The 18611-nt window shown below is 30.8% G+C and overlaps 1 protein-coding gene across 1 annotated transcript in view; it reads right to left on the reverse strand.

Annotated features, from left to right (window-relative positions):
- The window catches only part of LOC115878913 (teneurin-a-like), a 173942-nt gene extending 155933 nt beyond the window's left edge, over window positions 1-18009 (reverse strand). Inside the window, exon 1 of the mRNA XM_030895523.1 lies at window positions 17634-18009. Coding sequence (XP_030751383.1) covers window positions 17634-17725 — 92 coding nt within the window. The 5' untranslated portion in view covers window positions 17726-18009. The remainder of the gene's footprint in view (window positions 1-17633) is intronic.
- Window positions 18010-18611: the final 602 nt, after the last annotated feature.

Consider the following 18611-nt stretch of genomic DNA (forward strand, 5'->3'; position numbering starts at 1 on the left):
TATTATTGAGCGCTAAAAACCCTCGCTGTTGACGCGCTCTATAAATCAATACCTCTCTCTCTCTCTCTCTTATTTACGAGTACATATAATCATTACATCTTACATCTTATACATATAATCATTAAATAAAATCGAAACGTCGGCAATAAATGATTTAAAACACCCAGAAATCATTTAATTTTTAATAAAAAAAAACTATATCCAAGAAAATCACAATTAAAATATTGAATAAAGGTTTAAGAAGAAGAAAGATATCTATATAATTTTTTTGTTTCTTTGACCAATCTAATAATATCTACTGTCTCTAACCCCTATATATAATATTATATCTAAAATTATTATAATTAAAAAACATAAGACATGGTCCCTATGACATAATAAACTTTCTTGTAAATCATTTTTTGTCGTGAAATATTTACATTATAATAAGTTATCATATACAGTACATTATATAATAAGTGTACATATTTACATTAAAATTAGTTAAATAATTTAATTATTCCAATGGTTCATTCAAAGTTACTGCAAAGAACTTATTTGTCATTGATTTTACAGGAAATTTATTTAATTTTTTTATAAGAAAATTTAAATGAGAAAGCGTAGAATATGCCAATAATTCCCAGAATTGAATAAATAAATTTCCAGTTTCTACTTACCTAGCGGTGCTGGTAACCTATAGAAGCTGAACAAAAATTAGGCAAAAAAAATCCACCGAGGGATAGGAGGTAATAAAAAAGCAAACAATCTAGCTAGAAAATGAGTAAACACTCCACTAGCTGAACTGGAACCGTTCTGCTTCCAAAGCGAAAAACCAACCTAAAACGGAACCGAATAACATGGAAGAGTCCATCTGTAATCTGGAATAGGAATCTTCCGACAGTCTAAGGCACTCGAAGAAGTTCTCAATAATTACGACCGAGACAAATTAAAGATTTTCCTTAATTTAAATATGAAGTATCCTCGTATCGACACGGGCGTTTTAACAGGACCCTGTTTTCTCAAAGAACACCTCAGTAGATTGAAGTTAAGAAATAATGGCGAATGCATATTCTGCGGGGAAAGAGAGAAAACACCTCATCATTGAGTACGACGAAACGACGGTGATGGAGAACTAACCTCTGTAAAACCGTTTCAGACACCGGTTTTTGGCAATGCCCTGAGATGGTATGATGAGTTATAACTCAAGAAAGGGGGACACAATAGGTCTGTAAGGTTATGGTGATTAACTTTCCCCTTTCATAAAATTTTCATCTACACCTACCTCGCAAAACATAAATCAATCTCAAAATAATAAGAACTGATAATTGTAAAGTAAAGCATTAGCTCACCACAACACACCAATAATATTTTACCCTAAAGTCTGCACGCGCGTTTTGCTAACCTATTAGCAAATAATTAAAACTGAAACTCCTGACTCCAGCCTCCAAAGTTTAAGTAGTGTTTTGGCCTATGAAGGAAACATTGCTTCTAATAATCACAAGCGCTTAAAATTGATGGAGTTTTAAGTAAAATTAAAAAAATTCTCAGATTTTGCAACATGCGCAACGATCATAGCCGTATTGAAAATAATATAATAATAGCTCCCGTATATAGCGTTTAACGCCTTGGGAGTAGCAAGGTACAGCTTGCCATACTGGAGCCGTTCGGTATACAAGGAAGGTAATGTTGCTAGCACTACGCTTCAACCGCCTGTTATTACCTCAGGATTGTGAATCCCAAGTACTCATTTAAGGCTCAGTCGACCTAGGTACCCAAACTATTTTTATTTTAATAAAAATAGTCGGCTGATGATATGCCGGGTGTGGGATTCGAACCCACTACCTTCAGATTGGTAGACGAGAGCATGTACCTCTATGCCACCGGGCACCATGTATTGAAAATACCAGGCATAAGTCAGCGGTTGTCGGCAATCACCTGTTTTTTACATTTTATATTAATTTGTGACGTCATTTGGAAGAGCTCAGTAGAAATATAAAAGAACTAAACCTTGTTTAGAAAGCAATTTGACATTCGTGACGTCAGCGCTCCGGCAGTCTAACTTATCGCTAATTGCCACTCGCAAATATATTTCAGATACGTATAGTGAACAAGTGAATCGTTTCGTATAGTGAACAAGTGAACCGGTCGCAATCGTGATGAAAGGTGAAAAGTGAAGATTTTAGTGAGGAAAATATTAATGATGGATATGAAAATGATCGCGTTATCGATGTCGGAGTCTTGTCACTTTTATTTAGTCTTGTCACTATTATTTTATTAGCCGTTTAGGTATAGTTTGATTTCAGATAATGCAGATTTTAATGTGCCATTTGTGTTTTTTATTCGAATTATTATTTTTAGCATATTTGGATCTTATTATGAAGTGATTTTAAGTGTTCCTGTCCATTTTTCAATTTATTAAAGTACCTATTTAGATACATTTAAAATTAATTAATTAGTGTATAGTATTTGTTTTATGGGTTTGTTTATTTTTAGCTTACTAAATCACTAGCTATCTATTTTTAAATACAGGGTGTTAATTAAGTATCTGACCAAACTTCAGGAGGTGATTCTTTGAGTGTTTTTAAGGTAAAAAGTTCATATAAATATGTGTCCAGAAATGTATAATTTTAAAGATACAGGGTGTCAAGGTGTTTTCTAATAGACCTTTTTTATTAATATCTCAAAGATCCGTTGGCCGATTTTGTTGAAATTTCGCCGTATTGTGAACTTTGATAAGTTAGCACTAATTAAATGATAATTATTATTTACAACAATATTCAAACGATAAAATCCTATCCCAATGAATATTTGGCAATGGCTTGGATTCATTTGTTTTTATGCCTGTTGGCGGTGGAAACCATGCAAGCTTCTTCTTTGTCCTAAGTTAGTGAAAAAATAATAATCATATAAAAAATATAGGTCCTAATAGCCTAAATTTTAGCAAAATGTAACCCGAGTTATTATATGTTTTGGAACTTAATGATTTAATTAATTATTCCCTTTAATGCATTTATCCTACGCGCAACCTATCCTACGCGCCAAGAAAAAATATTGCATTAGTCTAAATTTATTATTTATGTGATTCCGCTCTTTCACGTATAATTTGCCCCTTGCTTCTCATACGGAAAGAGTTAGATTAAAATAGCCAAACTGTATCTAACAACCCATGCCTTGACGCATATTCTTTTTATAATAATATCGGCTTTCTTAATCCGCCGGCCCAGCCGAAACATCCATATCCATAAAAGAGTTGGCCCACTGATAAGACCTCATTTCGGCCCTCGAACGTCCTTGCTCTATTCGATGATCAACGCCGGCTAAACTATCGACTTACGTGTTGACAAGTTGATTAGGCAGGTTACTGAACTCGGACCGTACCATGTCGCATCTAGCATGTCGTTTTTTGAAAGACGGGTCCCATATACATTTAGTATTTTCAATACTAAAAATATAGATCTGTCCGTAACAGTAAAGAGGACTTTTAATAATAGGTTATATAAATATTCAAACATGAAAGCATGGAAATACAGTGAAATTTTCTGACCTGTAATGTTTCATCAAGTAGGTTATCTTTGAAGATGATCAATACCGAATAGAACCGTCAGATTTTTGTGCACCCGTTACGTTTAAATCTCTGATCTTTTATACGTAACCTTTAAAGCGCTTGTTTATTATACACAATGCAATTTTCTTGAGTTATTCTCTTATACTTATTTTCTAACTTAATCAAAGGAATAAAAGAACTAAGGATTAGTGTAAAAACTGTGATAAGTATCTTAAGTATATTGTAAAAACGAAAAGGCTGCAGTGCTAAATACTTATAAAAATGATTACAATAAACAAATTTTATAAGATTCGTATAATAAAAATTGTATATATACTTCAAATTAAGCTTTAAATTGCGTAGATAATGGGTTCCTTGTCTTCAATTGTCTCGTCTGAAATATTAATTAATATTATGTTTTACACATTTTACGCACGTATGAGAGTCTAAAAAAATAAAAAAAACTTGCTACTGTCAATATGTTCAATTTATGATGGCATTAATATTACCCGAATTAGAAATTAAAAAAATATACTTATATGTAATAGTAAAAGTCCCCCGAAATACTTAGTGAGATAACAATAAAAAAAACAAAATTCAAGGCAATGATATATCAATAATTCATAAATATTGAACAAACTGAATTTCAAATTCTGTGATTGTGTTGTGGGTGTATAACACTCGCTAAACTTTAAACATCTCATCTAAAATAATACTTAATATTATGTAGTTCATTATATCTAATAATTCTTTCATAAAATTATATAAGAGTTTCTTGTCTTGAACTGCTAATATAGAAATTAATTCCACGCTGTGTTCGTCATAATGTGGATCAACCTGCTCTCACTACCGGTTTCGGGGCCCTACCCCATCATCAGGTGAGCTTGTGTATTTCCACAAAACGACGAGCACAGCACAGAGTATAAATGAGAGACTTGTCGTAAAGTAGCGGTAAGATATTAAGTCCTGCATCGCGAGATAGCGGCCTGTGTGCAATGGTAGTACTTTCGTGCCACCGAGGCACAACTATCGATAGTAAATAAAGGCTTTTTTCGGCTAGCCCAATTATTTTCCATTATAATTCTTTCATATACAGGTTGTTAATTTGTTTATTACTCGCGGCAAGAGCTTTATGGTTGAAACATGGCAAGCTCGGCCCGCTCGTCGAGAGACGACGCGACGGGACGAGTTGGCATTAGCTTAGTACATTTGGAATGTAGGCAGTGTTGCCATTCTGTTTCCCAATATGTAACTGTCCAGTTAACAATCTGTATATATGCTAATTAATCACTACAGAACCTATATAAATAAGCCCTCTTATGAAAGGTAGCGAATAACTACCATAACTAACCCTTAATTGTACAATGCAGCCTCTTAAATAATGCTGTTTGGATTTGGCAATAAATTGTAGAACTGGTATCTACAATTTAATGCCTAGTCTGAAATACTAAAAAAAGAGAGAGAAGTACTTCTTTTCAAGAATAGTTCTGAAATACTAAAAGTGACTCACAACATAGCATGGAACTATTAAAGAGAAATCAACTATTATATCTGTCCAATTAAAATAAAAAGATAATCTCTCTAAAATAAAAAGATCTATCTCTATAAATGTATTTACTCTTTTCTGGAAAAGGTATTTTAGTGTGTGCGTATTTTCCTTGTCCATAAAAGATAATCTTATCTTAAAAGATAATACCTGTATAATCTTAGATTTACACAAAATACCGTAAATCAGAGAAGGATTTTTCAGCCTAATATAATATTTTTCTTATAATTTCCATAATAAATTATTAAAAAATCATTCAGTTTTCAGATCCAAAACCGATAATAGCTCGATCGAAAACCAATAATCTCTAATGTCCATAAACGTATTTGTTCCAACCTTCTCAGGCACACGGGAATATACAGAAACATTGTTTTTATTCGGCGAAATTCTAGTAAGGAGTAACCCTAATGACACACTCAAACCTAGCAGATCATCAATCATTCGGCCCAACAGAAAAACATTTGGAGACAATTAGCTGAAAGGCGCGGACCGCCTTTTCGAATCCGAAACTATTAGGCCTATACCGAGCGTAACAAGAAAAACGTGTGCCCTAATTATTTTTACAATTTCATAGTTGATGTAACAGAGCAAATACAATTTCAATTTCAAATGTCTGAAAAGTTTAGAGGTGAGCACATCTTTTTTTACACATTAATACAAGTACTTGTTAATTGTTCAATATTAATTTTGTCTCACCCTGTATGGGTCAAGCTTTAATTTGATTTAAAGTACAATAATTATTATTAACTACATATCAGGCTATTATCGAGTAAATTCCAATTCAGGAAGCTAATACTAAAATTGAAAATTTGTTCTTCATTCTTTTGAAAAATATGTCGAAAACTTTACATTTTAGTCATGTACTTCATAATGAAACTCACCTTTATGTTTCTCCTAGAATCAGTTAGTATACATGGTGAGTCTTAAATAAGTGCAAATATTTTCAAGGCTTGTAGATTTCGATAAAAGAAACATTTTCCCTTTATCATTTTTCAAAAAAAAAAAAAATAAAATAAATCCAAAATTTTCTTTGAAGATTTAAAAACTTGATTTTTCGCTTAAATTTTGAGACCCACTGAATCTGTTCTGGGTTCCCTTGATGTAAATTTAGTCTACTACTTATGTTATATTATATATATATATATATATATATATATATATATATATATATATATATATATATATATATATATATATATATATATATATATAGTATATATATATTGGCTGTTTATACATATTATTACATATTATTATTATTATTATTACACACATATTATTAATATATTGACATACATATTATTGAGCACACATTGCCACATTATTACATTAATACACACACATATTGGTTGCCACATTATTATTATTATTATTATATATATTATTATTGCCATTATTACATTACACATATTACATTATTATTACACATATTATTATTACATTACACATATTATTATTACATTACACATTACACACATTACATTACACACACACATTACATTATTACATATGAGCTGTTGCTTGCTACATATATACACACATGTTGGCTATTGGCTGGCCATTACATATTACATATTACATACATTACTATTACAATATATATATATATATATATATATATATATATATATATATATATATATTATGTTTTTTAACAACAAATTAAAAAAATCCCCAAATTTTTTTTTTCGGAAAATTACAAATTTTCAAATTTTATTTTCGCGAAACCTTAAAGACGTGTTTCTGGGGTTGAAATATACTACACCTAAAAATATTTGCGCTTGTTTAAGACTCACCCCGTACATTCTCTCATATTCATACTATATTTAAAAAAATGCTCTAAATTAATCAATACAAACTGTAGTTCTCCTTGGAGGCCCCGAGTCGTACGAGACAGGCGACCCTGTACAGTTTAGAACTAACGGAATTTTTCTTCTTACTAAAAACATTACCAGTGTAGAGAAAACACTTGAAAGACAAGAGCTGTTTTGTTCAATTGACATAGAAGAGAGTCGAGATGCCTTAAGTATCTCCTATCTGTTATAATATATGTATATGCTGTGAAGTGGCAATTTCCTGATTATTTCTCTAGCTAAATAATAATAGCCATATGGATGTTTCTTGTTATAGTGTAATAATCAAATTTACAAAAGGGCACACCGTGAAAACACTAATTACGTTACAAAGTTGGTATTCTGAATATTAACATTTTTCGATTCTTACGAAAAGCGTCCAACATACATATGAAAAAAAGATATATTGAAAATAATTATCATCTTCCAGAAATTGATTATGGAAAATCCCTGTGTATGTTTGACAGGTTTTTGGAAATAAATAAATTACAGTTGGGGGTTGGATTTTTGGTGCCTTTGGTGTTACACAGCTAAATAAAACAATAAATCACCACAATACACCAAAACACTTTTACTTTTACACTGGACGCACGTTTCGCTAACCATGTTAGAATCATCAGCAGATGATTAAAACTAAAAAAATACATAAATGTAAAAAATCTCGATCGACAAGTTTTCACTTCATGATATTCAGTCATTGACACTTTATTATATTACTAGCGTGTACCAGCGACTTCGTTCGCGTCGAATTAATCATTTGTAATGGTGATGATAAAGCAAAGCAAGAATTTCCATTAACATACAAACTGGATAAAATTTTCTCACATTTATGTTAGAATGAGAAAAAACAATAATGGCGATATTATTATATAACTTGGTAATATTTGAGGGGTAGTTTCATCTCGTTGGAATTTGACTTTCGAAAATTCCGTTTGCCAAAAATAAGCTTTTTACGTCAAGCAGCTTAAGCAGAATCGTGGTTAATCAATTACCCAACTTTTTAGAAAACCTGTATGATTTTTTAAAAAAATTTAACCATAACCAAATAAATTATGTTTGTCCAAGCGTTTCTCGAAAGACAATCCAAGTTTTTTTAAATGAACAAATATTGTAATATTTGAGGGGCGTTTTCACCCTCTTGGAATTTGAGATTCGAGAAACCCCTCCTTATCGAACCTCTACACCCCACAGTCAATCCGTTTGCCAAAAATCAGCTTTAAACGTCAAGCAGTTTAAGCAGAATCGTGATTACTCAATGGTCATATTTTATGAAACAACCTGTATAAATCTATAAAAAATCTCAAGATATGTAAAACAACAAAATAAAATATACGTGTTTAAGAGTTTTTCCGAAAAACTCACCGGTTTTTGATTAAAAAATATTTTAATATTTGAGGGATGGTTTCGCCCCCTTAGAATTCGAGTTTCGAAAAATCCCTTCTTATCAAACCTCTACACCCGAAAATCAATCTATTTTCCAAAAATCAGCTTTTTACGTCAAGCGCTTTAAGCAGGATCGTGATTGATCAATGACCACATTTTTCGAAACACTCTGTATATATTTTTAAAAAATCTTAAAACATGTAAAAAAACAAAATAAAATATACGTGTTTAAGCGTTTTTTCGAAAACTTTTCCGGTTTTTAAATAAAAAAATATTGTAATATTTGAGGGGTGGTTTCACCCTCTTGGAACTGGAATTTCGAAAAATCCCTTCTTATCGTAGAGGTTCGATAAGAAGGGATTTTTTGAAATTCCAGTTCCAAGAGGATTTCAAACCAAACTACACCCTAGAATCAACCTGTATACCAAAATTGAGCTTCTTACGTTGGTTTGAGCAGGATCGTGATTAATCTGTATGTCAGATTTTATATATTAGTATAGATTTATGACTATTATTAGACAATCTATATTATATATGATATTCAGTATTTTAACTACATGTTTTACATATTTAGATAACTTGGCGTCCAGTTGGCGGGGAAATGATGATCGATGACATTTCCGATATAAATTTACATTAAAATGACAGCGATCTTCATTTTATAGCCATTGCTGCGCCGTTTTTTTTTTTGAACATACGGTATTATGTGTCAAAATGATTTTATTTGTCATTGGGCAGACTAAATATATTTCTCATAATTGATATTCAAAAGTGCAGTAATATTTATTTGTTTTTTTTTATTTATTTTTATTATTATTTAACATTTTTTTTGTGTTAATATTTAAAAAAAACTTTAGTTTTAATAATATTAACTCTAATTATGTTGTATTATATTAATGAAGCTAAATTAATAAACTCAACTAAAGAAAATTAAATGGACGTAGTGGAATTCTAGAATATAAAACAAAAAACTTTTCAAAATAACTATATGTCTATATTTTTTCAAAATAACAATGAAATAATATCCGACACGACATTGTTTTAGCAACTAACAAAAACGCCTACTTTTATAAAGACTAACAAAGCAAGCAAATGCCACGTACATATTTTTTTTATTATTATATTGCTGTTTCCTTCCAGGTTTTATTATTATTTCAGTTCATATTATTATATACAGGATGCTACAAATTCGAGGTACGAGCATTGGTGTCTCGGAAACCGTAATAGATACGAAGATGGCTAAATTGGGGCAAAGTTGCGCCTTGAGATGTTCACCAAGATGCCATCAAAAAGTTTTAAAAATTTCAAGGATTGTTGAGTTTTTTGAAAAAAAAAAGGATTTTTTGGAAAATCAATTTTATTTTTTCCTGTCGTTACTTTTTAGAAAATCAAAAAACTAATTACACATTCTCATAGCCAGTTTATTAGGGTTATCTGATAGTGCTTTTAGATTTTCAAATTAACTGATAATTTATGAGATACAGAGGCCAACTTAATTTTTTTTAAATACGAACCTGCATTTTCTATTTCAGGTTTTGAAAGAACTCGGTCTCCTCAGTATAATGATATGCCACACTTGATACTTTTTTTTGTTTTAGGTACCTTAACAACAACAAAACTATTTAATTATTATTTAAAATAATTTCAAGTACGACTCTGGGTTTTTAAATTATTTAATCTGATTATATTCATCGCAACAATATTGATCAGTGCCAAGTAACATTGAATTAGGAAAATTGAGCCAATTCAAAGAAAAACTATCAAGGTCAGCAATTTAAAGATAAATATTTTTAACTTTTTTTATTGTGAATTTGGAATCTCAGTGTACGATCTAATAATATTCATAATATTAATCGTAGTTATTATAAATAAATCAACTTCTATAAACTAGTTCCTCGACTAGTTCCTAATGCTCTACATGTTCGAAAGGGTTACCACCCTCCCTATTGCACAAGTTTATTTTTTGTTCAATCTTATTTATAGCTCTTTGAACATAACTTCATGTTATAGTTCTGAATGCATTTTGTTCTCTTTATTGTAAATAATGTAAAAAAATTATTGTAAATTATGTTGAAATGTATTGATTTCATTTTTACAAATGGCGCCAAGTAATGCCCCTTTAGTTATTGCATTTGATTTTCCGTATTCAATATTTTCCCCACGTCATTGTTAAGTTTGAAAACTTATCAATATTGTATCGATGAATAGATTAAATCTTAAAAAAAAAACATAGTCGGACTTGAAATCAGTTTAAATAAATTATGTTCGCAACAAAAAAATGTCCGAAACAAAAAAAATAAGTGTGGCATATCATTCAACTCAGGAGACCCAGTTCAAAATCTGAAATAGAGAATGCAGGTCCGTATTTAAAAAAATTAAGTTGGCCGCTGTATCTCACAAATTATCAGCTAATTTGAAAATCTAAAAATTCTATCAGATAACCCTAATAAAGTGGCAATGAGAATGTGCAATTAGTTTTTAGATTTCCTAAAAAGTAACACCAGGAAAAAATTTAAATGATTTTCAAAAAATCCGTTTTTTCCAAAAAACTCAGCAATCCTTAAAATTTAAAAAAAATTGATGGCATTTTGGTGAACATCCTAAAGCGCAACTTTGCCCCAATTTAACCATGTTCGTATCTATTACGGTTACCGAGATATCAATGCTCGTTCCTCGAATTTGTAGCACTCTGTGCATTTAAAATCGCACAAAAATACCATTATAGTACTAAGGTCGGTACATCATACGATATTTTTAATGCAAAATGTATAGGGTATAGGGAATGCAATCGATAGTGATTTCGAAACTAGATTCGATTAAATTAGATTAGATTCTTTGAGGTGCTTGTCGGCTTCTTCCACTGTGAAGTTTTAAGATTTATTGTAGTCCTCTTCCTATCCTCAGGTTACCTTCTCCAATTTTATCTTTTTCAAAAGGTCTAGCAACTTGGAGACTGAACACTCGGTATAGCTCTTTGTCAATGGCCTATCATTGCCTAGTGGAAAGCATCGCACATTTGCTAGCTTGTTGCACCGCCATAAAATGTGTTCTATCGTTTCTTCTTCAGAGTGATAAAATCTGCACATGGCCCATTCAGCTTACAATCCACTGTTAGTAGATCCAGTACAGCTTTGATTGTCTTTCTGTGTTATTTGCTTATTAGGCCTGTCGTAAATTTCGGCGAATGTTCTACTATGAACTTTTTACCTGGTGAATTTTCCACCATTCTAGAGATTTGTGGGCGATTCTCGTGACTGATTTTGCAACTCCGCAAAAGCATTTTGGGTCTATGAATGTAAAAAATAAACGAAACTAAATCTGACGCCATTTTTCATCGATTATAGGGTGCTTCTGTAAAATCTCTTTGAAACTTATTAAATATGCGGGAGGTCAGAAGTCTTCAAAAAAACAAAATTACTTAAACTATCAAAATTTATTTTATCAGAATAAATATTCCATAGTAAAATTTAACCCCTTACTCTAAGGTACTACTTACTCTGCTAAATTTGATATTGAAATAAATAAAATATTGATAAATGGTTAAAACATGGGTGTGCCAAATTTTTAAAACCTTTATTTTATGTATGTATTTTCAAAAAAGTTTTTCATGTCTTTTTGAAAAAATTGAAAACAAAAACTAACGCCAAAGTAAAATTTAACGTAAAGCAATAAAAACCATGACGCGTAGTTGATTGTAAGGCACGAGTATGACCTTAATGCCTTTAAAACTCAAGAAACACTAGAACGCTAATAGTATAATGTTCCATTGGGATGTACTAAAAAATAGCATGTATTATTCCGAGTAAAATTTGACTTATTGTGCCTCGTCTGGAACGTCAAACATACAGGTCCGGCAATAGTGCGTCGGGCATCTGTAGCTCGTAGAATAAACAACTTGAGAATTTTGTTTAAGTGCATACCTGAAGTATGTACCAGGATGTATTTCAGGAAAATATTTTACCTTCTATAGAGTGGCTCAAAAAAGTGTGAGTGGCCCTGGATGATTTTTTTTAAATGGAACACCCTGTATATTATTACATTTTTGGCTTCCTTTCCGATCACTTTACATAACACTAAGATATGAATAAATACATTTTGATAGTTTCAGAGATATTAAAAAATAAATCGAAAATATATTTTTTTCAGCCCTTCTTAAAAAAAATATTAAAAATACAAGAACTGTTCTGAAAACAAAACTGTATTAGGTATTTACTTTAGATGGTCTGTACTTACTTTGCTATAGATATGAAAATCGTAAATTATACAGGATGTTCAAAATTCTACGCCAAACTTTCTAAAATATAAAATAATTTTTCTTCGTTTTTTTAAATGGAACACCATGTATATTATTTTTTCAATAGACGGAGAATTAAAAAATGAACATTTTTTGTATTTAGAGTATTTCAAAATTTTTAACGGTTTCGCAGATATTTGCGGTTTTATGTTTCATATGGCCATTTTCCACGGCAAATTTTTATCAAAGCCACCCAATAATTTTTCTCTTGTATTTTAGCATTGAAAGCGCCATATGAAATAATACTGCGGTTATCTGTAAAACCGTTAAAAATTTTGAAATACTCTAAATACAAAAAATGATCATTTTTAAACTCTCCATCTAATAAAAAAATAATATACAGGGTGTTCCATTTAAAAAAAACAAAGAAAAAATATTTTATATTTTAGAAAGTTTGGCGTAGAATATTGAACATCCTGTATGAATTACGATTACCATATTTATAGCAAAGTAAGAACAGACCATCTAAAGTAAATACTTAATATCGTTTTGATTTCAGAACAGTTCTTGTATTTTTAATAATTTTTTTAAGAAAGGCTGAAAAATATATATTTTTGATTTATTTTTTAATATCTCTGAAACTATGGAAATATATTTATTTATATCTTAGGGTTATGTAAAGTGATATGAAAGGAAGCCAAAAATGCAATAATATACAGGGTGTTCCATTTAAAAAAAATCATCCAGGTCCGCCCACACTTATTTGAGCCACCCTATAGAAGTTAAAATATTTTCCTGAAATACATCCTGGTACATACCTTAGGTTTGCACTAAAACTTCAGGTATGCACTTAAACAAAATTCTCAAGTTTTTTATTCTAGGAGCTACAGATGCCCGACGCACTATTGCCGGACCCTGTATAGCCTCGCCACGACTAGTCTCATTTTTACTCCTAGTAAAACAATGCACTATTAAAATACAAAATATTTTGATGAAATAATGATCTTTATTCCAATAGAAGTTATATATAGAAGAGAGAATAAATCTGATTAGACTGTAATTTAAAACTAGTACATCGAGAGCTGAAAAGCTGCATATTGCACCATTTATTTTAACGATTGTCCCCTGCGCGACGAAAATTATGTTTGATACTAATTACACGAACCAGAGCCCGGTATATTCCTCTTTCACAAAGATATTGTTAGCCGTAGTTAGCAACATCCCCATAGCTATAAAATGGCAACTTGAATCTCTCATTTATTTCGCAAATCGTCCGCATTGCAGGCGGATTGCTAGCAATATATATATATATATATATATATATATATATATATATATATATATATATATATATATATATATATATATATATATATATATATAATATACTTTTTTTTTCATTTCCTTGACCTGGTATACTATATATTTTTTTTCTTTTTATTCTTGGCTTTAGATCGTTGGGGTTACAAAGATGTTACTAGATTTTGGTCATTATTTTATTTTTATGACGACGTTTCGACAGTATATGTCTTTTTCAAGTCTCTTGAACGTAGATTCCTACAGAATTAAAATTTGTTAAAACTAGACAAAACACAATAACACATGTTAAAACTATTATTTTAAATGTTTATGGACATCACACTTTAGTATAGAGCACGTATCTATTAGTATAGAGCAGATACGTGCTCTATACTAAAGTGTGATGTCCATAAACCATTAAAATAATAGTTTTAATATGTGTTATTGTGTTTTGTCCAGTTTTAACAATTGTTAATTCTGTAGGAATCTACGTTCAAGAGATTTAAAAAAACATATAGTGTCGAAACGTCGTCATAAGAATAAAATAATGACCAAAATCTAGTAACAGCTTTGCAACCCCAACGATTTAAACCCAAGAATAAAAAGAAAAAAATATATAATATACTTAATCTATTTTTTTTCGCCCTTTCTGTTCGTTTGTGAAGTAGGAGATAGCTTGGAAATTAAGATCGCTGTCATTTGTGCTTCAGAAGCCAGTTGTAATGATATAAAACTTTTACGGCTAGTAATTAGGCGTAAAAAAATTATGCCCTAAAGTTTTGTAATTGTTATAAAACCTTAGGGCATAAATTTCCCAAAATGGCTTTCTCAAAGTGCAATTACTTCATTTAATGAAACTTTGTTTAAAATTTTATACTTCTACAGCAGATGTTAAGTATTTTTTAGATACCTTCAGTTCTAATATCACCATCTGAGGGGATAAATTTTCAAAAACCCACTATATGATAATACCCAGTCACCTAAAGAACCTTTTTACAAAATTCCATATTCCTTTACTCTTGAGTTTAATAATTTTTGTACAAAATATCACGCCCTAATTTCACCCTCTTAGGGAGTGAATTGAATTTGGAAAAATCGCTTTTAAGTACTCGCTTTTATCATTCAAATTACTTTTGTGCAAAATTTCATACTCCTAGGCGATTTAAACAAATTTTCTTCAGCTTCAAATCTTCACGTCTAATCACCCCCTTAAAAGACAAATTTCCGAAAATCGCGTTTTAGTACTACGTCACTTAAAAAACCTTTGTGCAAAATTTCATATTTCTAGAACCAATTTTAACAAATTTTTGTACAAACTTTCAGGTCTAATTTCATCCCCTTGGAAGACGAAATTACAAAAATCGCTTCTTAGTGCTTTCTTTTGTCAATGCATGAACCTTTGTATACAATTATATACTACTAGAAAAGATTTATAAAAACGCACATAATCCACTGCTAATTTAATTCTCTTTATGGATGAATTTCCAAAAATACCTTCAGCGTATTTAGTTTCGTCAATTAAGATACCTCTGTGCAAAATTCATATACTTAAGACAGCTTTAAAATTCTTTATACAAAATTCAACCCCTAGTGTTACCCTCTTAGGGGATGAATTATCGAAAATTGCTTCTTATTAAAACAAATACGCCAAATAAAAAAAAAAAATACAATTAAGCCACTTAAGGGACCTCTGTGCAAAATTTCATACTCTTAGGAGAGATTTTAATTTTTATATACAAAATTTAGCCCCCATTTCACCCTTAGACGGTGAATTTCCAAAAATACCTTCTAAGTACTCAATTACGGCATCTATTAACCTTTGTGCAAAATTTAGTACTTCTAAACCTATTTTAATAAGTTTATGTGCAAACTTTCATTCCTAATTTCACCCCCTTAGGGGATGAATTTCCAAAAATCGGTTCAAAATCATACCGACCTACCATCAAAACTGATACTTAAAAATAATATTAATAAGAAGCAATTATATTCGGTACGAAAATTATATTTAAACGATAAAAACTTCAATAAAAGCATTCATATCTAATGTCATTTTCATAAACTATTGATTATAACAACTCACATCCCATGGCCAATTAACAACTCATATCCCCCACTCAAAACTTTGTATACATTCAATAGTATCAAAATTTGAATGTATCGATGACATAATCAATTCCAGTTATAATTTTTAATACCTAAAAGGAATATATTTCATTAAAAAAATAAAAACGCAACAGCAATTACTTCAGAATTTTAAATAATATCATGAAAAATGGCTGGTTATACATACCAGGTGTTTCTCAGAAGTGCCTTACCTCTTTAACTTTTTAATTTTTTCATTTTTTTGTACGGAATAAATCAGGAATGATTGACGTAGTCAATTAGTTTCAATCACTTTCTGTCCTTCCTGTTAAATGACTAAAACTCTTAATTTTTAAATGGTACCTTCGATATTTTTTTAGTTCATCACTTAAAAAATAGTGTTTTTAATTTCAATATAGAGTGCTATGGATGTGTTAAAATCACTTTTGAGTAAAATCTTGTTTTTTCATGTGAAAAAAAAATTATAGGTGTTGGCCACTTTTGAAAAACACCCGGTATAGTTGAAGTTGTGATAATTATTTATAATATATATTGGAGAATTAGTAGGCGATGTAGTATAGAGAGATGAACTTATAGGGGTATGCATTTAATTTTGTGTATTTTCAACAAAAAAGAGATCTTTTTGAAGCACTACTTATACTTGAAAATGTGTTTTGATATCAAAAATTTTTGACTTGAAAAAAAAAACTTGAAAAGTTGTGACAAAATATTAGAATACTGTAGATGTAAAAAGAAATCAACAAAATTGTCAAAAAAAATTAGGAATTGTTTTGATTGAATTATGGAATACACAAAATTTTTGGAAAATAATTAGCATTGACAATAGAAATTAAATTCGATAATATAAAAATATATTTATTAATAATATAGAATACATTTTGGCTTCGAAATATTTTTTTTATATTAACTTCTCAAGAATTTTATACATACCTAAATCTTACTAGATACTATAGAAGACTAGAAACTACCGAGAGTAGTACTATATTAGAAGATGCATATAATCATTATTCAGTTATTTCGGACGAAGTATGAAGCAAGCATATTATGTTTTTATATGTCTCATCATATTACTAAAATTTATAAAAATAGGATATTGTATTTTATTAGGAGTAAAAATGATATTTTTGTGGCGAGACTGTACGTTTGACAGGCGAGACGTTATCGGCTAGGCACAAAAACTACATTTTTACTTCGAATATAAGATGTTATTTTACAAATAATATTTTAAATCATTATAAAAGTCGCAAATAATAAAAGAGTAATACCTTGTAAGTAATTATATATTGAGCAACAATGGATACACGTTAAATTTGACAACTATGACATTAGAATATATTATTAAACTGGCGTTTAATAATATATTTTTGTACTTTTGGGCTTAAACGAAAAAGTGTATTATTTACCAATATCAATATCAAAGAATATTATTATTACCAATATCAAAGAACAGTAAAAATACAATATTAAAACTAAACACAAAAACTAGAGCAATACAACATCAATAGTACATAACATAAAATAACAAAAAAACTCAGCTACACTAAGACAATGCTAAAATAATATAAATATTAATAATATAATAATATTTATATTGTCAATAACATCTCAAAAATTAATACTTTTGTGACGTTTGAAAAAAAATATTTTGTTATCAGCAGGTCATGCAAAATGCGTTCATCCATTCGCCTTTACCTGGCGTCGTGAATGAAGGGCTCTGCATATTCGTTTCGAACCCTGCGAGGCAACGGTGGAGGCCGTTGGTTGCTAGGATAATATCCCTCCATGTCGAAAAATATCGGCGAATTCGACTTCACTCGGCAAAGCTGCACATACAAAACATATCACATCGTCGTCGCGATATCGACGCGTCGCGCACTTCGACGAGACCGATGTCCTTTAATGTCCTCTCGTCGATGTAAATGTCCGAACGAAACCGACGGAAACTTACCAACGATGGCAAGTCTTAATTTAAACCAAAGTATGTCGATTCAACGTCTAAATTGCATCTTATGTGCTCTCTATGGGGGAGTATTTACTACGAGGCAGCAGGAATTAAAGACGTGGCGGATCAAACACGCACGGTTTGTTCAACAGTTTGCAGCGAAGTGGGGTTGATGCGGAACAACGGCGGTGCGAGTCGGGGGCGCGAACGTCATAGGGTTGCGCGTGCGCCTTCTCGTCCACCCCTCAGACTCACCCCTATGTCGTATCTGTCCTGTCGCCTCACCTGCCGCCTCGCCGGACTACGGCAGCGGACGATACTTCAAACGCAGCTCGATTTGCTTCTCTTCGCTTTTATTTTACAGGAACGTTTGCTGTTGCATAGGCTGCCGTGTGCTGTTGTACCCTGCTGATGAAAACGATTGACAGCTACGTTTTCAATGGTAGGATGGCATTTTTATAACGGATTATAACAGATACAGGGTCTCCGGCAATAGTGCGACGTTAATCTGTAGCTCCAAAAATAAAAAAAAAATTGAGAATTTTATTTAAGTGCAAACCTAACTGTTTATATTATAGGCAATGTTTATATTATAGGAAAATATTTTAACATCTACAGAGTGGCACAAAAAAAAGTGTGAGTGGATCGAGATGCTTTTTTTTAAATGGAAATTGAAAACCCTGTATATTATTGCAATTTTGGCTTCCTTTCAGATCACTTTACTTAAT

Source organism: Sitophilus oryzae, unplaced genomic scaffold, assembly GCF_002938485.1.
Source record: "Sitophilus oryzae breed Bouriz unplaced genomic scaffold, Soryzae_2.0 scaffold_1536_pilon_pilon, whole genome shotgun sequence".
Classification (NCBI taxonomy): Eukaryota; Metazoa; Arthropoda; class Insecta; order Coleoptera; family Curculionidae; genus Sitophilus; species Sitophilus oryzae.